The sequence below is a fragment of the Poecilia formosa genome, unplaced genomic scaffold, assembly GCF_000485575.1.
Source record: "Poecilia formosa unplaced genomic scaffold, Poecilia_formosa-5.1.2 Scaffold62, whole genome shotgun sequence".
Classification (NCBI taxonomy): domain Eukaryota; kingdom Metazoa; phylum Chordata; class Actinopteri; order Cyprinodontiformes; family Poeciliidae; genus Poecilia; species Poecilia formosa.
The window spans coordinates 82,439-110,153 of record NW_006800001.1 but is presented as its reverse complement, the minus strand read 5'-3'; the positions used below and the strand labels follow the sequence as shown (position 1 = coordinate 110,153).

Below are 27,715 nucleotides of genomic sequence, written 5' to 3'. Positions count from 1 at the left end.
TTATTATTTTCAGGTTATTTGTATTTTTTATCTAACTGACGGCCATGATGAGGACAGTTCCTCTTGAACAGACGTTAAACTGTCCTCCCTCTCTCACCACCAAAGCTAAAGATGACTTTGTGAAACTCCCTCACATATGTACACACACAGGCATCAGTTCAACAACTTGTACAACAAACAAAGTACCATCCCACACCACAGAAACTCCATCAGCAGGCTCATGTTTCGCAGAGGATGGTGACTGTAAAGAGTATGTAACTAAGATAAAGCAAAGACTGCACAGGTAAGAACCTTTGCCACAGCAGACAGGTGGCAAAACGTGCACAGAGGTGGCCTCTGTTCTCGTACGTCCGCCTGGAAACGAACCGTATAATCTTTCAGGCCTTGTTTCAAGAGGGCGTGGCCAAACACCACATTGCATGCTAGAATGGTAGACCCTTATAGATAACCTACGGCTAGACCTCTCCTTGCCTTCCTCCTCTTTCGCCCTGTCTTCCCTTTTCTCTCTCATCTCCTGCTGTACCATCATCCTGCCTGCTGTTGTGTTCTCATGCCGATCTCAACCGCTCATTTCTCTCTTTCTTTTCGTAGCCTAGTTTTTGATCCTTCTTTTTGTTTGTTTGTTTTTACAAACATGCATGCACAGGCATCACTAACTTGTTGATGTTTTCAAAAAGAATATTTTGTTGCTGAGGCCATGCAAAGTGTTTTTGAATATTGCCCTTATATGTGGAATATGTCTTCTGAATGCTTTACATAATTTCTGCTGTAAAATGAAATCAGAATAAAAAGAAAATTTGCACTTTAACCTATTTTTTTTGGGGGGTGATGTTTTATTTCTTATTTTGTATATATTTCTTATATTCATTCTTTCCCCTGCCAAATGGCCCAGATAAAGTACTTCATGCAGGTACTGGAGAGTGGTGGGTTAGAATGTGGCTGAGGTGCAAAACTTGTCCAGTAGTCAAAAGTATGCAAAAGAAATAGATTTTTGCACTTTGAAAATATTTGAAAACACTTATTCCTTATTACATAGACATGAACACAATCATAAAAAGATTGGTCACCATTATGAAATTAAACTCTAGTTCTGATGTTTAAAATGTACATCATTTTTGCACACATTTTGAGTACTTCAGTAAATGATCTGGGATATTTAAATAACCTGTTTATGATGACATTACCTTTTTTCTCAAAGTAGACAATATCAGTCAGGATTACTGAAATCAGAGTCCAGACTTGAAGTGTGCTAAAGATTAGGTTGACGACAAGGACTTCTTCCAATTTTAAAAGCTTGGGAGTTTCCTCTTGTGGTATTTTAATTACAAATATCGCAAGAAAAGTAGCAGTAAAAGCATTTATAATTAAGATAAAATAGTTAATTTAATTACACATATTACAATTATATCTGTGTTCGTAAGATATTAAAGTGTAAATAGTACTTAACTGCAACTACTCGATTTCTAGAATAATTGTACTTGTATTGTCTGTATTCTAATAATATGTTACAAAATAAAACTTACTACATTCACCAATGTTTTCCATGTATTCAAATAAAGTGTTTGTCCCTGCAGTTGACATCTTTTAGAGAAAAGTTACATGAACTTTTCAAAGCAGCGTGAAGAGTATTTACTTAGGACTAAACATTACAACACTCAGTTCCAACGTTAACAGAAAGTTCCAAGGCAATCCGGAAAATTACCAGTACTTACGTCAATTCATTTTTACCGTAAATATGTGGTACCCTCCTCAATATTACTGTTCTCTCACTGATTCCACTTTTTAGGACACTGTAGCATATACAGGAGTCTGGAATTTATTTTGTAACTCTAGGTTTGGTATTATTTTTCAGTTTCTCTCCCAAAAATGTAAAAACATGTGTTTATTTTATTTTATTTTTTATTTTTTTGCTGCATCCGAGCCTTGGAAAATTTACCGTAAGTACGGTAGAAACCGGACATGTCGTAAAGCTTGCAGCTGATATAAGGCCGTGGTTCGTTCCGGAGAAAAGTGGATTTGGCCACTCCACGGAGGGCGGATTTTAAGAGCAGAGCAAGCGATCTTTTAACTATGAATTGTACATATTTTAGAAGTAGAGTATTTAATTTATCTAGAAAATGAGAGCTTTGGGCTTTTTCCTGTGGGAAATCGGCGCTGTAATGCTGACCAGCTCGCCTTCGACTGAAGAAACAATGCAGGCCTAGCTAGCGGAGGCTAATCGGATAACTGGCCGACCAGTGGGATTTAAACCGTGGACGGAGCTGTGATTTAAAGCTGTTGAGGCGACATAAAACGGTAGGTTACAACTGTTTATTCGTGTAAGTTTGGATGTATACATATATGTTAACATTGGTTTCATTTTTGTGTATTAAAACGTTGGAGTTTTGAGGCCATGGGTGTCAAGAGATAATGCGTTAGCATGCTAGCCTTAGTCTGTTGAGTAACAATCTTTGTGCTTTTGGTTGAAAAATCCTTCAGAGGTGTGCATATTTATGGATACATTTGGGCTAAAAACTGACAGAAACTCATAGATACACTTTTTAATACATAAATATGTATATATTCTAACACTAGTGTTAGGAAAATCTGTTCTTCAACACCCTGTCAGTAATAACCTCTTTGTAAAGGTTTTTTTTTTAAACTTACCTGCTTTGAAAGAATATTGTGGTGAATTTTGCTTTAGTTGGGTACAGCACATGAAGCCATCCTTAAAAATACAATTTCTGTATTTCAATCTCATAACGATGCTTTGTTGATTAGTTTGTCGCATGTAATTATACAGGCATGGATTATATTAAGAAACACTTTCGATTTCCAAAGTTTTTTTTTGTTTGTTTTTTTTTTTTAATCAACCTGTCCGCATAGAACTAAAATGTATATCTTTTAGATATATTGTTATCTCTTTTGTTATCTGAGAAATTAATGATTTAAATATAATAATGTTCTCTGAACGACAGAGCACATTGGCAGCTTCAGATTAAAACGTTTTGGGCTTGTTTTAGTTGTCCTAATCTCACTAGATCTGGACAGATTTCGTTGGAAATGTTAATGTAAGTCGGTATTGGTGAGTATATTGTCCAGGCCTTGTTCTCTCTTTTTTTTTTTCTTTTTTTTTTGTCCTTCCATTTTCCCTGTGAGGACAGGCCTTTGATGTCTGGGAGCCCATGTTGTGTGACGGTGTTCTAGTGCACAGTTCATCTCTACTGTCATCCATGCTCACGTTTCAAAGTTTCTCTGTATAATTATGTTGAGATGAGATAAGCAGTCCTTTTCGTTTCTAGATGCTTCCAGCAGAGACTGACCCTCCCACCCCTTTTTCAGATCCATATCAGCTTAGATGTCTGATTTCATTTTTTCCACTAAAATATAAAACTATACTTTTTTTTTTTTTTTTTCCCCCAAGCTTTCCTGTCAGTAATTATTTTGCGAGCAGGGACAGTGTCCCGTTTTGTGTGCTTGTGTTGTTAACCAGGGGATTTCTTATTCTAAGAGGATAATGACTCAGTTGGTCATTTAAATGGTAATTTAATGCTGGCTTGATTTTTGAACATATCATCGATTCTGAAACTATCAAAGTTGGAGTTTTCTTTAGCATTCATACCCAAGAAATATGTAGTTATGTGACCTGGTTGGTCACCTATTGGTAAAAAATTTAATTGTTGGGTTTTTTACAGGTTGGTCAAGTGGTAAAGTCTGCATCAAAATTCCTTAGTGCATCCCAATAAGAATTTCCCTACTACTATGTCAAAAATATTCAGAAAAGTTAGGACTTTTCATATAAAAATGTGAAAAGTTGTGACCCAAAATTACAAAACTGGAATAATTTAAGCAATATTCTGGACAGCAATAAAAAGTTAAAACTCCACACAGAAATTGGGGAGTGCAGATTTAAAATAAAACTTTAAAAGCAGTCTCCCATTAATCACAAAGATTGACAGTTTCTAAAATGTATTTGATATTTTCCTGCATTTTTAATCAATTATACACATTTTTTAAAGTAAAAGAGTATAATTTTTGGTTAATTTACTTTTAAAGGGGCATTATTCAGCCAGCTGTCACATTTACTTACACTGTATTTGGTGATTTAAAGTTTTCTGTTAAAACTTTTGAGTTATTTATTGATTTATTGCTGGGCTCCAGACATTCCACAAGACAGCTTTTTTTTTTTAGAAATGGTATATGTATTTATATCTATGTCAACAAGAGTTGTTTTCTCAAGTAACTCAACTCTTGTTTTGACTTAATGACATTTCAGCTCTGTTCACAAGCTATATCACTAACACGAAGGGGAAAAATTGGCGGCTGAGCGACATTCCGGGTGTGTTTTCTTTACATTTCTCGTATAAATTATCTGCAACTCGCAGAAGCAAATAAGATGTTGTGGAGGAGGTATCGCTGCTAGTTGCATAATCATACATTCAGCGCTATGCGCAAAAAGCTGCAGCCACAGACGTATGGTAATATTCCCAATTATACATTGGGGATGCTGATTATTTTCCTTTTTTTCCCAATTGTTGTAAATCTCTCTTTTTTTTTTTTTTCCTTCTTGCAGCAATGAGTTCACAGCTGCAAGTCTTCTCTCCCCCTTCAATCTCCTCCAGTGCCTTTTGCCGAGTTAAGAAGCTCAAGGTGGAGAGCAATGTTTGGGACGTTTCCACCACTGAAGCCTACGGTTCCATAGCAGGCCAGTCGGCGTACGCATTCACCCCAGCCATGGCCGTGCCTCCGTTTGCGCCATCGCTCGTCTTCCCTCCCGCTGCCACGGGCTCCAGGAGCCAGGTGGTGGTGCGAGCCGCTGATAGCACAGGTAGCCTTCCTCGCGGGTCCAGTCGACGCGTCCCCGAGCAGGCGACCTCTTCGTCGTACAATCACGAGACGTCGTCGGAAGCGAGGAGCCAGAGGCACGGCCAGAAGAGAAAGATAGAGGAGGTCAGCGAGGGCAGCGGGAGCGGGTGTGGCAGCGTTCAAATCCTGGAGGAGCTCTCGGCTCCCGCGGCGACCTACTCCACCCGCACTGGCAGAGGCGGGGGAGGCGGCACAGGCCAGTCCATACCTCACTCGGCTCCGACCACCAAGAGCAGCAGCTCCAACGGCGAGGGGGATTATCAGCTCGTTCAGCACGAGATCCTCTGCTCCATGTCCTCCAGCTACGAAGTCCTAGAGTTCCTGGGAAGGGGCACGTTTGGGCAAGTGGCCAAGTGTTGGAAAAGGGGCACCAATGAGATCGTGGCAATCAAGATTCTGAAGAACCATCCTTCATACGCTCGTCAGGGACAAATCGAGGTAAAGCGCGTTCGTGATTCAGTAGGTAGAATCTCCAGGAAAACCAGCGTTTGTTTCTAACCAGCCGGTTTCTGTTCTCCACAGGTGGGCATTCTGAATCGGCTGAGTGCAGAGAACGCAGACGAGTACAATTTTGTGCGCTCGTACGAATGCTTCCAACACAAGGGCCACACCTGCTTGGTGTTTGAGATGCTGGAGCAGAACCTGTACGACTTTCTAAAGCACAGCAAGTTCAGCCCACTCCCCTTACGACACATCAGACCCATCCTGCAGCAGGTCGGCTGAACGTAACGTCTTCTTTTTTTGTCGTCGTCGTTGTATTTCAAGAAGTTCTAACAGCTGTTTGCATTTTTAGGTGGCCACAGCACTGATGAAACTGAAGAGTTTAGGACTGATCCATGCAGACCTGAAACCTGAAAACATCATGCTGGTCGACCCGATCAGGCAGCCGTACCGGGTGAAGGTCATAGACTTCGGCTCTGCGAGTCACGTGTCGAAAGCTGTGTGCTCAACCTACTTACAGTCTCGCTACTACAGGTATTTTACTAATCTCGACACAAGCTGTCATTTTGGAAACAAAAAATAAATAAATAAAACATTTGGGATCAGATTTGTCACTTCACTCATTAATTGCCGATTGCTGTCTGCCGTCCAGGGCTCCAGAGATCATTTTGGGCCTGCCGTTCTGTGAGGCCATCGACATGTGGTCGTTGGGCTGTGTGATCGCTGAGCTGTTTTTAGGCTGGCCTCTTTACCCCGGAGCTTCTGAGTACGACCAGGTCAGTGTGGACGTTGCTCAGATCTTAAATCTAATCATCCGAAATGAGGAGATGCAGTAGATAGTACAAAACAAACTGATTCCTTGTCCTCTGCGTCTCCAGATCCGATACATTTCTCAGACTCAAGGCCTCCCAGCTGAATACCTCCTGAGCGCCGGCACCAAGACCAGCCGCTTCTTCAACCGAGGCCCGGACTCCAGCTACCCGCTCTGGCGGCTTAAGGTTGATATGGCATACTAAAGCTTACCACACGTCTACTACTCAAATGTAGTAGATGACGACTAGATGGAAGCATTGCTAAATTATCCCGGTTTTAAGATATTCTTGTAGCATAATAAAGTCATCTACTGCACAGACTAGAGTTTAGCTGAGAAAACTTTAACCATCCAAAACAAATCAAACCTGTTTTTAAAGGTATTTTTAGGGTTTTATTGAAGAAAATGTTTTTATGAAACACAGCTTAGATTTTATTTCTTAGAGAATTTTGTACAAATTGTGCAACACAGTCGTTAGAGGTTAAAAACAAAAGTAGAGACATAACAGACTTGAAATGGTAAAAGTTTATTTATTACATGACATTGCAACTTTATCAAGCAGAAATCTGTGTTGCTCTTATAAAACTTCCTACATGTACTTCCTATTTTACAGATCAATGATCTGCCTCATAAAACAACAAGTTTATACAATTAAAGCTGTCAACAAATCCTGCCCCAATTTCTTGACGCACTGTTTCATTGAAATTCTCTCATAATTGCCGTAATGTTTAAGTTCTCTCATAATTTGGTTCATCATTCCAAAATGGTTTTATCGCTACACATATACATGCATTACATTCTTTGTTTTGTTTTTGTTTTTTGCCCTAGACACCAGCAGAGCACGAAATGGAGATGGGTATCAAATCGAAGGAGGCCAGGAAGTACATCTTCAACTGTCTAGATGACATGATGCAGGTACGCTTCGTCTTTAGTTTGTAGACTTTGTTTTAACGTCTAGGAAATCTTCTGAAGTATTTGTCGATTATGAAACCGTTTTCATTACTTTCTGCGTTCAGGTCAACCTATCATCTCATTTGGAGGGGACGGACATGCTGGCTGAGAAAGCCGACAGGAGAGAGTTCATAGATCTCTTGAAACGGATGCTTCGTCTCGATGCTGACAAAAGAATCACTCCCACGAAAACGCTGGGTCACCCTTTTGTCACGATGAGTCACCTAATAAATTATCCGCACAGCTCACAGTAAGTGGAGTTGGGGAGGGGAAGTCGAATCAGTTTTTTGGAGAAAGTGCTTACCTAGGTGTAGCTCCTAAAATATTTGGCACTCCAACTTTTTTTTCCCCCTCCCCAGTGTCAAGTCATGCTTCCAAAATATGGAGATCTGCAAGCGCCGGAGCACGTACGACAGTAGCAAGTCTCTGTACTCCACCAATGCAGTTCCCAGTGCTGCCGCAGGAAACCTCACTGTTACCTTCAGTAGCCAGCTTAACCAGCATAACCAGGTAGGAGCTGTGCGTGCAAATATGTATGCACACCTGGCTGTAATAGCACACACTAAATGTAGGTGTTCATTGTTTTTTTTCTTTACTCTCTGTCAACATGCATAAACCGGTTTTTAAGCCTTTGACTCTGCTTATGTCATGTATCAGGATAAAGTATTATAACACTTTATCCTGATATCAAAATGTACTTTCTACTCTTCTCAAAAAGTTAGAAATTGTTTTCAGCAGAGTCCAGGTGTAGCTTTTCAAAGACTGTGCCACTTTCTACAGAAGAATAATTGCAGAGATCTTTTGTCTTTCCACTGCAAAAACACAAAATCTTACCAAGTATGTTTGGTCTAGTTTCTAGTGCAGATATCTTTGTACTCTCGAGATGAGACAAAACGAACTTACAAGCAGCAGTTCAGCAAGATAGAGGAGATTTTTTTTTTAGTCAGTTTCTTAATACTGATAAGAAAAAGTACTAGAAACTAGAACAAACATACTTGGTAACATTTTGTGTTTTTTTGCAGCGTGTCCACTAAGGTGGTGTTCTCTTGAGCTGGACAGTAACATTTCAAGTTATTTCAGGGCAGTTATGTCAGCATTGACGCTGCGGTTTATCAGACTCTGTGAAGTATCTAAGATGAATGACGGCAAACATGTGTTCCTGAACCTTTAAGCCTTCTGGTGTTGATCAGTGTCGTCATCTCAACAGGTGCCTTCTGCAGGGGGTGCGGTGCCTTTGCTGAACTACCAGCCAGCTCTTTACCAACAGGCCACTATCAACATTCCTGGTTTGGCTCAACAAAGCGTCCCACTTCCAGCCCGTCCTGCTGGGCTGTGTACCCAGACAGAACCGTTCCAGCAGACCCTTATTGTGTGTCCACCCTCTACTATTCAAGGTAGACCATAGGCTAATAGTCACACAGCAGTGCTCTTATAATTTGTCCTGCATTCCCAAATACTAGACTAAGGCAGTGGTTCCCAAAGGTTTTCATGCTCTACCTTCTGCCCCTTCGGAAACCCACAGAAAATGCTTCAAAATATGTAAAGAATATCAATTTTTACAATGTTTTTCCCCCACTTTTATTCACTATTCAATAATTATTGCTGTCGTTTAGCATAAATGCTGCCTCATGCATTTTAAATTTAGTTGGCCATGAATTCTATGGTAAAATTTTTATTATCAGGTAATATAACTTTATTCATTCTGATGTCATAAAGTTTTACCTGATACTAAACAAAAACCACCACAGTCCCCTCTTGATTCCAAGAAAATATGCAATATACATATTTTTATATTTATCCCACAGTTCCAACACGAGTCTTGTCCAATAAAGTAAAGTAAAATCTAAACTTTGTTTCATACACTTGTCCATTTTTCTTTGTGCTGTGCTAGCTTGAGGCGAAAGCAACTTGATCAGAAGGATGACAAAGACAAATATTATAATTATATATATTTAATATTGAAAATATATATAGTTCAGTTTTAAGTTATTTTAACTTGTATTTTATAAATTATATATATTCAGTTTTTGCTTTTACATTCGTTTCCTTCATCTTCCCAAGTTTCTGAGGCCACCTTATCGCCCCCTGGTGGCCACCTAGGGAATCACAGCCTCCACTTTGAAATACATTGTACTATAGAAGCCTTGCATTCTCACAAATATGCTAATAAACTGAACGTAAAAATAGGGTTTAGTTTTATTTGGAAAAAAATTGTTTTTTATAGTCTTTTGATTTTTTTTCCTGGTTTTGTGTTTTTGTTTCAATTGTTGTTTTGTTTTTCAGGGCTACAACCATCGAGTAAGAGCTCCAGCTTCCCTGTCAGGGTGGAGAACTCTGTACCTATAGTACCTCAGAACCAGTCTGCTCAGTCACTGCAGATCCAACCAAGTATGCTCACCCAGGTAAGCATTTTTATGGCATTTTATGAATATGTTCTTTTCACATTATCACTATAACCTTCAGTGGTTTTTGCTAGATTCTATGTGTTACATCAACACGAAAGGGTTGGGAAACAAGATACAGGACTTTCAAATGTTTATAGAAGTCAAATTGTAAAAATAAATAAATAAGAACAACAGTGATTCAGCTGTTAACTTTTACTTTTATTTCCATTAACTGCTGATTTGTGATTTTCAGCACTAGGAGAGCTGAAGGACTGGAGTTAAAGACGGCTAAATTTAATGCAGCAAGGTGATTTTAAAGAAGCTAAGTCATCAGAAATAACATTTACAGGTTCAGGGAAAAACAATCAGCCACGAGCATTAAGCTGTTTAAACTCTGACGGGTGAATATAAAATGAGCGTAATGTTTTTCTTGGCTACATTTACCCATGAGCCTCTGGTTCCTGAATAAAGAAGCTCATTCCTTTGGCTAGCTGCAGAGTTACTGGTACCAGGGTGAAGGTTTCTGGTTGGAGACTCAAAGAACTGGTGTTTAGTAAACTCTAGCACCAGTCTGCTACTGGAACCAGTTTAGTAGAGATGGCCACAGGTTAGCGACTGTGTATTGTGGGAAATTGTTAGCAATTTGTTTTAAAGTATTTTCTAAAATTGCTGCAGTCGCGTTTCTCTGGAACCTGTTAACTATTTTAAATAAAAATGATGGGTTTTTTTTATTATTTATCACAACAGTGCTGGATCCCGCTCAGACTTTTTGCAAATTTTAAGTTTTCAGAGTCTCTTAAACCTTTTTTCCCCCCCAATTTAGCTGCCTAGTAATTTTGGATACCTTGATCCAGGGTGCTGATCTCCTTAGGCCTCACTCTCCCTCATTATGCTTCGCCTCATACTCTGCGCTTAAGCCCATAAACCTTGAAGTTTACACAACTTAGAGTTGGGAAAATATGTATCAAAATATATTCTGTCCAAAATTCCCGCTTTGGTAATGATTGTTCTCAGTGTGCTAAGCAAACACTGTCTGACCTTGCTAAAAAAAGAAAAAAAAAGAAAAAAAGAAGTCTTGATAAATTGGAGATGGACTTTCAGGGTTTTGATCACAAAGTTGATCAAAAATGTGTTTGATCTTGACTTTCTTATATGTGAATAGTAAAAGAAACATAACATGATTTTATCACATTTTGTGCTTAGCTGATAATCCTCTGACTACATGGATTTAAAGGAGGCAAAAAATCTTGTCGGTTTTACAGTTTAGGTTTTTCAAAGGTTGTGTACATGAAGTTGCTTGTCCTTCTGTTGCTCTTCGGCTCTTTGTGGATTTGCTTTCAGAGCCGATTGGAGTGTTTTTTGAGATGTGGGGGGGTGTTGAGTACTCCTACGTCAGTCGCGTAGCTGACCAGTGTTCCCTCTGTCCGTCTCTTTGCATCTGTTTGTGCTTCCCCTCAGCCAATCACAGGGCTGCAGGGCCTGACCTTGTATTTTTTTTTTACTCTTCACGTAACACTTCCCTCCTCTATCCTCCCTTCCTCCTCCAGGGTTCCTGCACACCCCTGATGGTGGCCACCTTGCACCCACCCCCACCAGGCATAGCCCCTCAGTATTCCCTGCCCCTGGGGCTGGGCCCCGGGGTGGGCCGGCCCGCCCTCCTGGAGCACACGGCCACTGTGCTGGTAAAGCACCGACGGCATCCTGTGGAGAATGTCTCACTCACTAACACTAGCAGCTTTCCTTCCCCATTCTGTCTCTCCATTCGTTTGCAAGTTCTCCGTTCCTCCTGTGCCACACGTTGTATGGGGCTCGTCCTTCTCGTAGTTTCCAATCTCGTGTACGGACGTATCACAGTTGGTCCATGCTCAAATTCCGCCTTATGATCCAGCAGCACTTATTTCTTTCTTTTTTTTTTTTGTACTTTTTTTGAAACTTGGTGTTTGAACATGACGTCAAAATTGATGACATTTCCCCTTTTTTATTCCCTTCATCATCCACCCATTTTCATTCCCCAGTTCTTCTCCCAATAGGTGTGCTCAGGGCATGGAGCGCATGCGCTGCTGAGTTGGTCTGCGCTTTGCTTGTTAGCTTCTCTTTGTCCTGTCCTGCCATCGATTTCCAGCAGCGGAGGTCGCAGCTGCGACCACTAAGAGCTCTCACACACACCTCTTCTGTTTCAGCCCCTGAACATGTGGCATGCTCTTTCCCAACATTTACGATCAGCAGACTGTTTTGTCATCAGGGGACTGAACTAATCTGGATCTTCTTTAACAGGCACCGTGGTTCTGTAAATACTCGACTCTTTATCTGATCTGTTTACAGCGCTTCATTGTTTGTGCTTTGCATGGTTTCATCCTGTGAATTTGTTGCAGGCCAATGCTAGAATTAAAGGAATGGCTTGGGAAAGGTTGCTCGCTTCTCTAGCTTTGTGCTTTTGCCTGTAGACGATCCCGGCAACTGGCTTGTATTTATTTATTTACTTTTTTTTTTTTTTAGTCTGTGGATTTCTCAGCATGGCTTAATACGTCTTGCCCATGGCAGCAATTAGAAAACCGATTCTCATTTTTAAGTATCTACCTTGGTGCATCTACTCATGGGTCTTTTTGTCTTTCTCAGCAGGCTTGGCCAACTGGTACCCAACAAATCCTCATCCCCTCGTCTTGGCAGCAGGTCCCAGGTGTGGCCATCCATGGCTCCGCCCACCAGGCGAACGTCACAGAATCTCCCCTGGAAGCCATTCACTCGGGCGCCGCTGTGCAGACGGGACAAAGCTGGCGGTGGGTGAACCGGTTTAAACATGCCGCAGGGTTGTGGGACGACAAGGAATTTGGTGTACTTGCCGTTTCTTTTAGTGTCTCGATGTTGATTTGATGCCATTTTGGCTTCTGTAGGTCAGAAATGAGACTCCATGTTTGGAGGGGAAAAAGCTCAGAGTGTGGGAAGAAGACAGGCAGGCCTTTAAAAATGATTCTAGACAAATTGAGTTTTTTGTTTTTTTTTTCCCATATTTAACACTGTTAGTCAGTAGTCTTCAACATTGGAGCGTTATGACATTATTAAATACAATAACAAATAGTTATCACATAAAAAAGGAAAGAACTCAGAAATATAGAAGCTGAATATATATTGCATTACTTTTTTTAGTTAATATTTATTCCTCTTTATTGCTTTCAATTATTACTTTCTATTTGACTAAATAATGCTGAAAGCAGTACTTTTGTCTTGCAAAATGAACTTAATTGCTATTAAGAAAAAACTTTTTTAAGCTCATTTTCTTTAGTGTCTCTCAGATGTTGGTGAGTTTTTTTTTTGTTTTTTTTTTAACTAGAAATCATCATCCCAAAAATAAACAAAGATGACATTTTGCATCATTTTATTAAGATGCTATGAATAAGTCAGCTCAGTATATTTTATGCCAAGGAACAAACAATTACTTTAGAAAATGTTGACAGGCTGTGATATGTTGATCTCTCTCTCTCTCTGTCTTTGTCTTTCCAAATTCCTCAGAATTGTATCTTCGCCATCTTCGTTTTTTTTCTTTTTTCTCTTGTTGTTTGCCGTGCTCATTTTTTTAATTTGTTATCCCCCAACAGAAACGGATCTCAAGCCAGGACGCAGCAAGAGAGAAAGAAAGGAAAAGCCCGGTGTGGGGAGAACAGAAACAGGTTTGTAAGGTTTTTAAATGGTTGCGGCTTCCCTTGGGAAATGGCGTTGTGCCAGATGATGGCAAACGTAATCCCTTAATTAACTTTTTCAGATTAAAACCATGCCTCTCTGAGCCGCCCTCTGATGCTTTGCACGGAGCCCGTGAGAGGCTCGGTGACACTTGAGTGACAACAGCTTCTGTTTAAGACACAAAAAATGATTAGATGAGTTGAGGTGAAATGTCAGAAAAACCTTCAAATAATCTGAAATAATTTCCGCCACACCTTCATCGTCAGTTCTAAAATGTTGCCAGGTCTGGATGGAGAGAAATAAAAAAAACTAAAAAAATTGTTTCCATCTAGGGTTGTGTCCACCACATCTATCCTCAGCAGCGGCGTGACCCCGCCCACTTCCTCTGTGGCCCTGTCCCAGCCCATCGTCATCTCGGACACCCCCAGCCCGGCGGTCAGCATCATCACCATTCACAGCGACACAGACACAGAAGACGAGCGCAAGTTCCACCCGGCCAGGTGAGTCCAACTCTCTGCTCTGCCTCAAACTCCTGACTGCTTGCGGACCGAAATATTCCAACCAATATTTATCCGTCTAGTATTGGACTGAGCCGAACCGAGCGCACCAACGTGATCAGCTGCGTCACGGTGCATGACTCTGACTCGTCCACCACCAGCCCGCTGACCCCGCTGCCTCGCAGCCTGAACGCCGCCGGCCCCCTGTCGTCCCGGCAGCCCAAGTCCCTGGCAGTGGTGGCTCCTTCGGTCAAGAGCCAGACCTCTGAGAGGGCGGCGGCTTCACACGGCCGCGTGGAGACTGGTGAGGGCGCTGCCGATGTCGGTCGAGTTTAATTCCAAGCGTTGATGATAAATGGATAACGATTCTATCCTGTCGACCTTCAGGTGCTTACATGAAGCCAAAAAGATCATCCAACCGGCAGCCCTGCAGCTCCGGGGAAAGCCTGGACCGAGCTGCGCTGGTCCCGAGCCAGTCTCACCCTTTGAACCTCAGCCAGGTGAGGCTTCGTCTTGTTTGTTTGTTTTGTGTCAATTTTTTTCTTTTCTTTTCTTTTTTTAATATTAATTATACATCACAAGACAAAATCCATAGCAAGGGTGCATTAGTGTAAAGGAAAGAAAATGTGGGTGGACTGAATGAAATAACACTGACATTATCATCAGTGGATAAATAAATTAAAATAAGTAGTAATAAAAAAAACATTTTTATTTGAAAAGGCAGCTTCACTTTGCAGTCATATCTTGCGCAACTTGCTCTTCTAGACTTTCCTCTGTTTTCTGCAGTTTTCAGATCAGAGAAGGGGGGGGGGGGGGAAAAAGCACAAAAACGGGCCGTTGGAGCATTGAGGCACTTCCAGTTCAGCAATAAAGCATGAACATGTGTCTCTGGGGTATTTTGTGAACAATTTCTGTATATTTCTATCACTGGATGGGAGAGACGATAATTATTTAAACGCTGTCTTTGTGCCAGACTACAGTAGATTTTGCTTGGGGGGGGGAAACGGTGCAGGAGATGAAATCATCCAGGTTGTGGCTTGGCTCCTATTAATATTCCTGGAGTTTGGAATGAGGCATCGTCGTCTCCGTATCGCACCCTGTTGCCACGTTCAGTGCGTCATATCTTGTACAATACAGCTTTTATTTTAGTTTCATAATACAGTCTTTGTTTTGACCAAAGCATGTTGCGTCTCGATGTAATATTGTAACATCACAGATCTTCTCACAGATTATCATTTATATCAGATTGTGGACTCTGGCTCGACTAAACGTGTAATTTTCCTCCTTTAAAGTTGTGCTTTTCTATAGGTGTGGCGTTCTGCTTTAGTTTGTGTTGACTGTGTTCACTGAGGCAGATCTAAGCCTTCAATCCAATGAGATCCTTGTAATCGTTCTGCAAACTGTGGCGTCAGCTAAAGGATGCAGAATCCACCAGAGTAGTTGAACTTTGTTGCAAGTCCTTTCAGTTTTCTGTAACTGAAGGCAGGAGCAAACTCGATTTACACTTTTACAAATTACTCCCAGGACTTTTTAGGAAGTCTTAGTTTCACTAAAATGCATAAGAATGACCTGCTAAATAAGAGAGGAGAGGATATTGACTGAGCCAAAGCTGCCCCCTGCTGGACGAAGCTATAATGGCAGCTGGGTTTGGAAATGATCTTCTTGGTATTCCATGGATGTTTATAACTTTGTCTTGATCCAACAATAATGAATAATTTTTTCCTTGTTTTAGGTTCAGTCGGTGGTTTCTTCGTCTCAGGAGCGTTCGTTGGTCTCCCACGGCGACTCCTCTCTGCACCGCCAGCAGACGTTCCCTCCGGCTGTTCCCGCCTCTCACTACAGCTTCCCAGAAGTGACGGCCCTGGCCCCGGGCCCGGCCGCCGCAGCCGCCGCCGCCGCCGCCGCAGCGGCCAGCCTGTACACCTACCCAGCTTCCACGGCGCTCTCCTCGGCTTCCCAGGCCATGGAGCAGCTGCTCAGCCGGGGCCACGGCAGCCACGGACACTCTCCCTCCGCCTATGCAGCAACGTATGCCTCATCTTCGTCGTCCTCCAGGAGGGACTCGGCCGGTCGCAAGGAGTCGGTCAGCAGCCTGCTGCACGGCCTGCCCGCCGCCTACCAGCACCAGTTTGCGGCCGGTTCGCCCTACGTCAGCGTGACGCCCCGAGCTGAGGCATACAGCGCCTACCAGCTGAGCCCCAGGCGCCTCACACAGTACCCCTACCTATAGGGAACCAATGCAATTATAAAAAAAAAAAAAAGGTAGAGATGATCTACTGCCCCCCTTGCATACCATCACAAAGGGACACTGAAACTTAAGAATTACTGTCTGTCACTTAATTGTTTGCTGCTTTTAACCACAAGAAAGCATTTCAGCCCTAGCTATCTATATGCTCTTTTGGACTATTTTAGTGTATTTGAAATGACTTTTGGTATTATTTGTAATGTATCTTAATACCCCCCGCCCCCATGGCTCATATTTTATCCCCCATCCTAGTCGATCCAGTTGTAAGGCATCATGTTAATTTATTTTGTGATGTAAAAACATCACAAAATAAAACTGTGATGTTTATTTTGAGGTTTTGTTGTGAAGAGAGATCCTCCTCCTGTCAGTAGCAGCAGAAATGCTCAAAAACAAGCCCTTAGTTTCTCATGAGCCTTAAGTTTCCACACTAATCCCTTGAAGCCCTGTATTTATTTAGCGAACATAAATACTGTAACTCCCCTCCCCATCCCCACTCCTTCCCATGTTTGTTTACTCATGTCGTTTTACTGTTTTCTTAAATTATGATGTTTATGGAAGGGGAAGCTCCGCCAAGATGTTCAGAGAAGAGTTGCGGCGAAAACTGTGATGGCTGTGTTTTTTGTTTTTTTTTTATTTAAATCGTGGTTGTTGTGTTCCTGTAGTGACGGCGTTTCGGACGGATCGATCATGTTTGTATGCAATAGAGAACTTTAAAACTGAGTGCTGAATGTACTGCTAAAGTTCAGAGCGTGATCTCCTTCCCGAAGCGATCATGTGAAAAGCTCTTTTTTTTTTTTTTTTTTTTTTTTTTTTTCTTGAAGTGAGGTGGGGGGGGTAAATAAAATAAAAAGCCCCCCCCCTCCCCTCGCTTCATGTGTACTGGAAAGAAAAATGTATGTATTCATGTGAATCCAGACTTTTAGGACCTACTATTACTAAAACAGATTTAAGGCCAGTTATTTTCTCGCCTGAAAGCTGTAACAAACTAAACCCCCCCCTGTTCTGCACAAAGACGTATTTATGTAACAGTGTGTCGGGAAGACACTCCCAGCTGTCTGAGGCGAATTTTCCTATTGTCTGTTTTCAGGCCAAACGGTGGTGGGAGGGGTTTGGGGGGCAGAGTAGATCTGCCGACACACGCAGGCAGCGAAACCGTCAACCACTGTGTTCAGACATGCAGCTGCGAGGCGGCTTCTCCTGCCAGCATCGTCGTCGTCATCGTCTTTAAGGCGCTGATCTCTGGGTGGTTTGCGGGCTTTTAGGTTAAACACCCCCCCCAACCCCCCAGCTTTTTTTGTTTTCTTGTTTGTTTTGTTTTTGTTTTCCATCATCGGTTCTGTGTTGTAATGTCTGAGTATTTAACTGTATTTCATCCTAACATAGTGTAGTTAAAGAGGATGTTTGGTAGAGCTAATTCAGGGAAAAAGGGGTTCAAATAATCCACTTTCACTGTTTCCAATAAAATAACCGCAATCTTAATTCCTTTGCTTCACGACTTGTTTCTTTATTTGCCACACGTTCCTGAGCGGTGAGGGCGAAATCTGCGTTTGCCATGCGAGTAAAACTGCAGATGAGATTTAATCACATTCTTCTCCCTCATAAACAGAGTTACTTCCAGAGAAGTGTTTTGAGGTTTTTGTTTTATGCTGGCTCAAGGTTTAGCTCTTGCACGTGACCCAGAAAAATGTACAGAGCGAGCATCGAGTTTTACTATCAGTTTAATGGTGAGTAAAGTAAGTTGGTTTTAGATAAAGCTCCTTCAAGGCTGAAAAAATTGACTTTAGTAAACAGAGGATTGTTAGATAGAATCGTAGCTGTGAGGTAATAAAAACCCAAATCAATTTATTGGGAAGATGGTTCTTTTTGTTCTTTTTTTTTTGATAAAAGGAACTGTAAAAGTTTTAACTGTTGCAAAACATCTAAAAGTGCTTAATGACATAGACCAAAAAAATGTAGAAATGTTTTGAAGAATACAATTCAGATGAAAGGGACACATTCTCAGACCGCTAATAAAAATCCAAAATTTTCAATCTATTAAAAATTATTAAAATGCCCTAACCGGTTTCATCCGCGTATTCCTGCGTTTGAAACCGTGAGCACCGAAAGTTGCAGGGATCACTTGTTTTAGAAAGTGAAACATAATATAATATTTCATCCTAATGAAATATTAGGTTTTTATGATTATGGCTTACAGATGACAAAAGAAACAAAATTCACTCTGAAAATTATACTGCGAAAGCATATTCACAGAAGGTTGAGTGGAAGGTAAAAGTGCAACAGAGATAACCTTGAGAGGATTGTCGAGAAAAATTTTTTAAACATTTGTGGAGCTTCACAAGCAGTGGACCGAGGCACATCAAGAACCCACTTAGATAAATCCCACATGAAGGAGACGAGCGACTTTTCTCAGTTTAGGAGAAAAAAACCCCAAAGTGTTCAGTTCAAAGTAGCTGAGTTTTTATGCTCTTAAATCAAGGTTCAGAATCATCTAGACAAAAAATAATGGCTTAAAATATTTCATTCTAATGCATCTAGTTCACTTTCTAAAATGCGACCATTTCTTTCACAGAGTTCTAGTTTTAGAACTGGCTCCAGATTTGGTTTGATTATCTTTTTTTTTTTTTTTTTTTTAGGAATTTTGATGGTTCAGAAAAAATGTTAATCCTCAGATGAATCCTCTCTACACAGAAAACCGGTTTCTGTTTGCGCACCTGCGACCGTAAAGCCTGTCTCGATGTTTGTGGATGCTTGGATTCTACCTGAATCTGCATTTGGATTTTAGCCAATTTTTCTTTTTATCATTTAGCTTGAAGTTGCTTTGACAGTAATCAAGTGGGGAAGCCACATATTTTACGCTGTTATAAAACGCTGACATAAAACTTCAGTTCAATCCACTTTTTGTTTCTCTGTCGCTGCTGTAGCTGAACGAGAAACTATAGTTTTCCCAAATAGTGACATGTGACATTTCTCGTGGTGTCACCTTCAAGGCTGATGGCAAAAATTAGATATTAAGCAAAAATTCATATTTCAAAGGTTGCTGATAAAGCATCCTTAATCTCTAAAAGTACTTTAGAAAGTTCCAGATTCTTTTTCAACTGCAGGAGATGTGGGTGTGGTGTGAGCGATCACAACATTCTCTGTATTTACTTGTAATTCAGAGTGTGGTATTGAGTCTAATTCTTCCAGAGTGACGCCTCTACAACCATTCAAAAAGCTGGAAACCGTCTCGATTCTGGGGACGGGAAAACCGCTGAATAATGGCCTATTCAAAACATGTTAATTAAACAGTCTCCCTGTTCTCAGCAGCAAGCAGGGGGCGCCGACTGCTCATTGGCTTGTGCACGCGTAAAAACATTTGATAACTTTTTGAAGGCGCAGCTGATAGATAAGTCGTGTGTGTATAGTATTTTAATCTGGACCCTCCATTTCTAATGCCGCCCTGAGAAATGGCCCATATGGACCTGTAGAACAAAAACCCCTCTGATTCAGGACGCCTGTGAGTTAGTGTATTGACTTGGACTTTTCCTGACATCAGCCAGGATTCCTTCCTTTTCCTTTCGCCGTTTGTTCTCCACATGCAGAGCAGATCAGTTTCTGAGCTCTCCCAGACTTCTGTGCAGAAGATCTCAGCCCCAACATTAAACCGAAAACATCTTACTATGGTGTGCGTGAGCTTGTTTCTTCTTGCTCTGTGAATTACATGGATGGCAGATGTACGGATGAGCCAGGGGCCCACACGGTAACCTGGACCTCACCTGAATATTTGAACATGTTCATGAAACCGAACAAAACATGCGACGACTGAACGTTACTGACTGAACAGCTGTCATGCGTGCAGCCATTCTGGATTTAAGCTTCCTCTTCTGTGTGTTGATCAATCCAGACATTTATGTGGCGTTTATCTTCAGCAGCCAAAGAATCCCTGTCATCTGGTTCGATGTTATGCAGTTCCTCATTACTCATCCTTGATTTCCTTCCAAGTAAGTCTATTGTTTTTGGTTCATGCAAATTCAGTGGTTGTTCCTGCCTTTTCTTGTTTTACGTCTGCAGCAGTGTGTGTCTGTGCCAAAACAAAAAAAACAAAATTGTAGTTGTGCACAAATTACTGCTGCATGAAAGTACAATAAAAGTGATCTGAGGAACCGCAACACAAATAATCATGTCAAAACATAAAGCACAAAAATGAATGAAGCAAAACAACTTATTTTCTAATTTCAAGGGGTTTTATGGGTTTCCTCTTCAGTCGGCTGCAACAGGACGTCTCCTCTTCAAGTGAGGTTCAAGGACTGAATTAGGCATGTGCAGACTGAATCTGTAACTTCGTGTAAGAGTTCACCCATCTACTTATCTATATTTTGTTAAAAATATATAAATACCGCCAAGCCTTACAAAGTACACAAGAAGATTTTGAAAGAAAACAATGAAGTCTTGAGGTACCTCAAGGTATAATTGTGTTGAACAATGAATGGATGGATAAGTTTGCACTTTAACAAAAATAATCAGAGTTTTAAAATTAAAATGAGCATTTTGATGTCTTCAACATAGTTACTGTAAAGGTATGCACTGCTACGAAACATGACATTTGCTCAAAAGCTCTTTTGAAAAATATTTTTATTCAAATGCTTCAAATAACTTGATATTAGAACATTGTTCGTCATTTTCCAGACACTTAATTCACAGTTGCAGTACATGTTGCAAAAACAAACAAACAAACAAAACAAAACAAATAAAAATTCACAGATATGTTTTAAAACTGACATAAACATGCATAATAATAATAATAAAAAAAAAAAACTCAGGATGCCTGATACTACATACACATACTCAGGAACAAATCAGAAATAATTATAAAAACAAAATCACACTGCATATATAAATAATTATAATATTATTTACAATAAATTATTTATTCTTATAGGAAAACTCAATCAACTATTTTTTGCATGATCTGTAGATATAATGCTTGAGGTCTTCCTTTGATTTCTTTTTTTTAATAACCTAAAACATTTTCCTTTTTTACTTTGACAAAAAAAAAAACTTTATGTCTTCGCTTTCGCTCACATTCACATCTTAAAAAAATAAAAATAAAAAAAATAAAAATATTAAAAAAAACAAACAAAAAAAAACAGCTCGACATAAAGCAAACAGTACTTCTAGATCCAGTCTCTGCTGAAACACGTCCAAACTTCACATTAAGCGCTCCAAAAGTCTCGGTTCCTCAGAAGCGACGCTCTTTTCTCTCTCCGTGCTTCAGCAGCTCTGCTGGTGCAGCGGCACACAGCTGAGCAGCCGCTGGAGTCCGGAAAAAACACCAGGCCGCCTGCGGCAAGATCTAAATAGAAAAGAAAAGAAAAGAAAAGAAAGACGTTTTGTCTTTAGATACGAGCTGTGCGGAAACTGCGACCCACGTACTACCAGGTATGTGTTGTTTTTAAGAGAGAACTGAAACTTACAGAGGCGGCGGCTGGACGAGTTGGGGCTGTTTGCTTTCCAGGTTGTTGTGCTCGATGATCTGGTCCCATTTCTCAGTGTCGATCCACAGAGCCCCCGAGAGAGACAGGCGGGCCTGGACGCAGGTGACCCAGCGGCACAGAGGGCAGGAGACGGTGTAGATGGCTCCCTGCAGGGTGGACATCTTCTCCAGGCAAGGGGCGCAGAAGGTGTGGTGGCAGTGGAGCACTCTGGGGACCCTCCTGGTGCGGGAGTACTCGTTGCAGCAAATGATGCATTCCAGTTCGTCGCAGGACATGGTGATTTCAAGAGATAGGAAGACAAAAAGGCCTCCTGCTAAGAAAATAGAGAGAGAGAAAAAAAAAACTTTTAGACTTCACATGAAAAGTGAATGTTTAGAACTGAGACACTGTTGACATAATCGCTATGGAAGAGACCGTAAAGTACTCACTTGTTCGGGTTCCTCTGCTGAGAGTTGTGTTCAAGGATAATGACTGACTGACTGACCGTCTGACTGACTGGCTGCTTCTTAAACGAAACTCTCCTCCCACTCGCTGCCTGAAGAGGCGGTCGCATGACTTACCTTTCCACAGAAGCGCCACCTGCCCAGAAGCAAACATGCTTTCTATGGAAATTTTTGTTTACAAGAGGCTTCAGAGTAAAAATGAAAACCTTTGTGGCTCAGTATAGATTCAGTCCTTTTTTTTTCTTCTTCTTCTTCTTCTTCTTCTTCTTCTTCTTCTTCTTCTTTATAGAAAAAAGGCGGGAATCTTTATTAATAGATGATGTACTAGCAGACATCGTGTGTCTTTTCTAAGCATATTCTATGAGATTTTTTATGAAACACCTGCACGGCAGGGTATTTATTTGCATTCAGTAGATGATCACACAAGGTGATCTTGGTGAAAGATCAAAGTGAAATAAATTGCTGTATTAGTCAAAGGTAAAGCGAGTGAATGCAAAACTCAGTTTTTAAACAGTGTTTCCATTCATTAAAACAGCTCTGTCAGCTGGACAGGCGTGCAGATATATTTGCTCTCCTGGTTGGCCACACAACCACATGCCGGTTTGAATGACAGCTCTTCCGCTTCAGTTAATTAAATCATCATCAGAAAGCAATAAACTTTGTATTTAACGTGGTTAAATTAGTCTGACATGAAATGAAAGTTGCTTTAAAAACCTAGGAAATCCATAAGAATATTTGTTCGCAGCACTGTTTGTATTTAGGCCAGCGGTGTCAAACTCATTTTCGTTTGGGTCAAACCAAGATCTTAAAAGCTCTTAAAGGGCCGGTTGTGCCAGAATGTATTGATAAAACCTGTTCACCAACTATTAAAATATCAATGAATTCTTCAAATTAAATAATAGTATTGAACATCTTTTCAATCCTTCCAGGCTTTCGTGAAACTTTTTATTTTATTTTTATTTATTTTGCAATAAAAATGAAAATGTTTGGAAATATTTGCAATATTTATGACGGTAAATGCGACTTTTTATTTATTGCTGTATAGATAATGGACTACAATCTGACATCAATTAAGGCTGAGGCAGCAGTTTAGTACAAATAAGGAAGTTTTTGACAATTTTTGAGAAAAATCTGCAAAGAACATGTTCAGTCAGGCAAACAAACATTCACTTGTTTTTTTTTTTTTTTTTTTTTTTTTTAACCTTATGATTTAAAAAACAATCCAGTCCGGCATGACGTGAAGGTTTGTCTGTTGACTACATGGTTCGAGTTTTCATCTTTCAGGTCCGGGTTAGAGGCGTCATCATCATGAAAATCCACGAGGGCTTCCTGTTCGTTTACATCCAGAATATTCTCCATTTCACATGACAGGTTTCCACTGACAGTCTGAGTCATTTTGAGCATTTGAGAATCGCTGCGTAGCTGAAATTGAGTAGTTGAGCAACAGCAATTAATTCTAGTTGGAGCATGAGACTGCTGCGTTTCAGAATCCAAACAGAATAGAATAGAATAGAATAGAATAGAATAGAATAGAATAGAATAGAATAGAATAGAATAGAATAGAATAGAAACTATTGTCTCAGTGACCGAAAAATGGAACCACATTGACACAAAGATTACAACAAGAAAAACAGAAAGATCGTAAAGTACGGTAAGGTCAAAAAAGCAAGTCAAAAGGAGTAAATCCTGAACATTTTGTCAAAGCAAATAGTTCTTTAATTAAAAAATTATGTAGTTTTTTAACCATAAAATATCTATTTTCAAATACATTGCCAGCTAATGACTCGATTTGTGACGATCTCCTTCTATTGTGCGTGAACTCAAGCGTTGTCATCCGCAGTGTAAAACCTGAGCGCTTCCATGGAATCATTTTATTCCCTCAGACTTTTCATGCAATAAATCATGCATGCTCCTCAGTTACCTTCTTGTGAACTCTGTAAAACTGTTGCTGTACAAAAGAGTGCATTCTCAATTTATTCATTCAAAAATCTCCAGATTTCCGGGCTTCAATTTAATTTAAAATAAGTTTCAACTATGTTTTGAAGCCAACTTGATAAGCGATAATGATGGTTGTGGACAATGAAGTAATTTGTTATTCAAAAAATTGAATAGCTACAGAAATACGCAGATCGGTCAAAAACAACCAATCAGTGCCAGGAGGAGGGTCTTAGCGGTGTCAATCATGCTTGCAGCCTCCCCCCTTGATCTCTGCTACACTTTAGCTGCTTCACCGCAATGGAGGCCGCCATGAATGCTACGGCTAGTTAGCATGGTGTAACATCTTATTACAAACAGAAGTTAAGCACGTATAACGTTAAATATCATCTAACCGGATGTACTAAATTAATACATTGAATTAACATAATACTTTTAAACCACAAAACAGAACTAAATCATTTTTATTATTTGGGTGTGTTTTGCAAAAATACAAGATTTTATTACTTTTTTTGTTTGTTTGTTTGTTTGCTTGTCTTCCACGCATGGACTGCTCACTTAGCAGCGTGTACACAAGCTGAGTGACAGCGCTGACACCGGTAGCTTTGGGAAGAAATGGAGAAGCTTCATATTTTTTCACAGGTTATCTACACTGTCACATCATGGTCAGCGTTAACAAATATGTAAAAACTTTTCTTTTCATTTTTTTGTAAAAGTTACATACCCCCGATTTAAAGAATGGCTTTCCTCTGTTTGCTTTGTCATATATAATTGGTGGACTTCTGCAAAAATAAATAAATAAATAAATAAAAACCCTCAAAAACATTTTTCCATTTTGTCATTTTGGGGTAATTGTAGATTTTTAAGGAAAGATAAATTTAACACAATTATTTCCACATAACCTGGGAAAAAAATGAGTCAGAGTTTACTTAATCAGATAAAGTCAGGTACTGACAGCCACAGGATGGAGCCCTGCCAGGAATAACTGAGGTGCATAATACGTTTTTATACCCTGAGGGGTTACACCTTAAAATGTGTATAAACAAGGGGGACAGGGGAAAAAAGCTTTATTACAGTAACTGATTAGTTTTGAGAAAAATAAGTCAGAAAGCAGTTCAGTTTCAAACTCTTAGTTATAAGCCTTCATCTTGCACTGGCTGTAAACTTGTGTGCTTCAGTTCAGAAAAACAACAGCATTTAACCCGACGATCAAAACGGAGATACGTGAAGCATCAAGCCGTCACGTCTCCGAGATTCTGTTTCGGACTCACAACGTAAAAGCAAGAGGTTCACGTTTTTCATCGAAAAGCAGGCGAGGGGTTTAGTCGTCTCGCTCATGTCGAACCACCTTCCGCTTCCTTCCACTCCACATTGAGAAGCAAAACTTAGCCCATAGTTCTTTACAGGATATTTTCAATTCTTGGTGCATTTTCTCAATTGAATTAAGCACTGCATTTTTCCTGAGCCATTCTAACACAATGATCTCCGATCCAAAGCTTCTCACCATTCCCCTCTGGTGAGCCTTAAGCAAACAATTTTATTCCAACTTTATTTTCACCTGGATAAACGAATGTAGTGTTCCACTTTTCTCGTGTTAAATCTTGTAGATTCACCTCTCAAGTCAATACAGGTGAAAAAGTATTAAAATTTTTGCAAGGCATAGTTTTCAGACAAGAGCTGCCTTCCTTCTGCGGAACAGGAAGTTGGCAGAGCTTCACGTAACAAAAGAAGCTTTTGTGACACGCTTTTATGGGCTTATCAAATATTTTTATTTGTAGAAAAAGAAAGCGAAGACCTGCACTTGTTTTCCAACCTGCAACTATTTGCTAAACATTGACAGATATAGTTGGTGACAAAAGCAGATTCAAAGGGAGGTTTATTAAACGCCCCCGACGAGCAGGGTATTTATTTGCATTTACTATGAAAACATACAAGGTCACACAAGGTTAACTGAAGCATGGAAATTTGGCCATTTGCTGTATCACTACACAAATGCACTCCCATCATCAGTCTCCCCGCTCTTTGTTTGTGAAGGTGCAGAGAAAAAGAGAATCTTTTTTTTTTTTCCCGCTGAAGCATCAGATACGCAGTAGAACCATTTATTCTAAATTCAGGAGTAAATCATCAGCAAATAATGAGAGCCAGGGTCTTTGCCCGTGTTTGTACTGCGTGCTTCGCAAAATACAATGAGCTGGCAGTTTCTATAAATAGGACAACAAAACAAAAGGGGGGGAAGGAGGAGAAATATGTATATAATCAAAGAAAATTTTGATTTAACAGAAATAAAAACGCTGGTTCCTTATTTGGACCTGGATAGACTGGCGCTATACTGGTCAGCTAAACCGATTTAAAAAAGAAAAAAGAAAAAAAGAAATAAAGTCTCCAATGTGTACCTTACACTCGTGGCTCATGGGTTGACTGGGAAACTCTTACTGGCATTTGACGACATATCAGCACATCAAACCCAATCCGTGCTGTTTACGGAGAGATGCACATTTATTAAAGCGCTGTTTTCTTGTTAAATCCTTCATTGTTCTCAGTTCTGAACATTGAAGGAGCGACCTGACAAAGCCAATTTGATGTAAAAGCACTGACAGCTCCAGGAAAAACCGGTTTATATGCAGATTTATCTCCATAGTTTGGATACTCGGCATGTCTTTCGATGTAATCAATTACAACAGAATTTGTTGGCCATCCATGCATCAATAATAACATTCCTCTTGGATTTTTAGCATATAATTTTGGTGAGAAAATAGTTTTAGCAAAAAAAAAAAAAAAAAGCAAACTGACAGTGATGTGATAATCCAAACCCGTGTGAGGCTCCAGGATTACGTCGCCTGTTAAAAGTAGGCCAGGTTCGTTGGAAACAGCTTCCTTTTGTACACGCCCCACAGAAAGACGAGCTGGCTTGTGAGGTGTGATGATGTGAAACTCATCGTTTCATGTAAGGGAAGCAAAACGAAACCTGCTCAAAGCAAACCTATAAACTTAGAGCCAACTTCAAGCATTAAATTATGCCTTGTGGGGCGCCTGAGCAGGAAATGCATGTCAGGCAGAGGCGGCTCCTTTTCTGTGGAACATGGAAGCACGGATGCTTCAACCGATTAAAGACGATACTTTGATGATTCAGGTGAATCATCTTTTTTTTTTTTTTCTTCGCCCCCAAACAGACCATATTATTTAGGACAAAATCACTTCTTATTTTAAAGATGGTGGGAATTGCTAAAATAGATTTTTTTTTTTTGTCACAACCCATGAGCCGAGATTGTTCCCAGGAACTCTATTATTAAACCACTGAAGCACAAAGTGGATTGCAACCGTTTTAATGAAAACTGCTCCAACCCCGTCCGCTTCCCAGTTCCTGCTCTCAGTCCAGCCGTTCTGGGTGGGGTGGGAGGTGGGAAGGGGTTTTAAGTTTGTTTCTGGTGAGGTCCATGGTGGCAGATGGTGCTGTGGAGCGATTAGAACTCAGGACTGAGCGTCTCTCCTCCACGCATCGACTGTGTAAAGTTTGGAGTCATTTGGAGAAGAGCAGGCGCCTCCTATCACTCCTGAGCTATGCTCCTCAGAACGTATTTGACTGTATAAGCGAACGCAGCGAAGCCTACAATCACGAACAGGTTGGCTAAAGCTCCTCCTAAGAGTCCATGGTTGCGATTTCCCTGCTGCAGGCCGGGGGCGGGGTTGGCGTCCCCCATGGGGACCGGCCCTCCGTTGAGGACCGGGAGGCCGTAATGAGCTTGCTGAGGGTCTCCATCAGGCACCACATCTGGTAAGGGGAGAGGCTGTGTGCGGGCACTTAACTCTTCTTGGACCTTCTGTTTCTGCTTAATCTCCTAGAGGAGAAAAGGAGAAATCGTTGGACAGAAGACGTAAGATTATTAATATTATTTTTTTTTTAAACAAAAAGGAGAAAGAGCAAATCTGTAAGAAATCTCCTCATGCTTACTTCTACCACATCAGGAAATAGCTCGCAGAACACTTTGTCTTTGAGGTTAAAAGCCAGGCTTTGGA

The 27,715-nt window shown here is 40.6% G+C and overlaps 3 protein-coding genes across 7 annotated transcripts; 1 reads left to right on the top strand and 2 right to left on the bottom strand.

Annotated features, from left to right (window-relative positions):
- The first annotated feature begins 1,965 nt into the window (after positions 1-1,965).
- On the top strand, positions 1,966-17,328 carry LOC103139506 (homeodomain-interacting protein kinase 1-like). Of its 4 annotated transcripts, none has more exons than XM_007554165.2 (18): positions 1,966-2,295; positions 4,553-5,283; positions 5,368-5,559; positions 5,639-5,820; positions 5,939-6,062; positions 6,165-6,284; positions 6,926-7,012; positions 7,114-7,298; positions 7,408-7,558; positions 8,256-8,442; positions 9,332-9,450; positions 10,980-11,114; positions 12,052-12,209; positions 13,026-13,097; positions 13,440-13,607; positions 13,688-13,908; positions 13,992-14,104; positions 15,337-17,328. In XM_007554165.2, exons 2-18 carry the CDS (start codon positions 4,555-4,557, stop codon positions 15,832-15,834), a joined length of 3,441 nt encoding a protein of 1,146 aa, XP_007554227.1. In that variant the 5' UTR covers positions 1,966-2,295; positions 4,553-4,554; the 3' UTR covers positions 15,835-17,328. The 4 variants fall into 4 exon arrangements, with proteins under 4 accessions (XP_007554227.1, XP_007554225.1, XP_007554229.1 ...); XM_007554163.2 differs by having other exon boundaries at positions 12,049-12,209; XM_007554167.2 differs by lacking the exon at positions 10,980-11,114.
- Positions 17,329-21,080: 3,752 nt separating this feature from the next.
- LOC103139505 (NEP1-interacting protein-like 1) lies at positions 21,081-21,972 on the bottom strand. 2 transcript variants are annotated; one of them, XM_007554162.2, is made up of 3 exons: positions 21,752-21,972; positions 21,303-21,636; positions 21,081-21,181 (listed from the first exon to the last, which is right to left on the bottom strand). In XM_007554162.2, exons 1-3 carry the CDS (start codon positions 21,918-21,920, stop codon positions 21,100-21,102), a joined length of 585 nt encoding a protein of 194 aa, XP_007554224.2. In that variant the 5' UTR covers positions 21,921-21,972; the 3' UTR covers positions 21,081-21,099. The 2 variants fall into 2 exon arrangements, with proteins under 2 accessions (XP_007554224.2, XP_016528005.1); XM_016672519.1 differs by having other exon boundaries at positions 21,303-21,633.
- A 4,961-nt stretch (positions 21,973-26,933) lies between these two features.
- Positions 26,934-27,713, bottom strand: LOC103139605 (ubiquitin-conjugating enzyme E2 J2-like; the record flags this gene model as incomplete). The annotated part of the gene is made up of 2 exons (XM_007554328.2): positions 26,934-27,537; positions 27,651-27,713. Coding segments are annotated over 2 exons (354 nt in total), but the record flags the coding sequence as incomplete, so codon positions are not given.
- Positions 27,714-27,715: the final 2 nt, after the last annotated feature.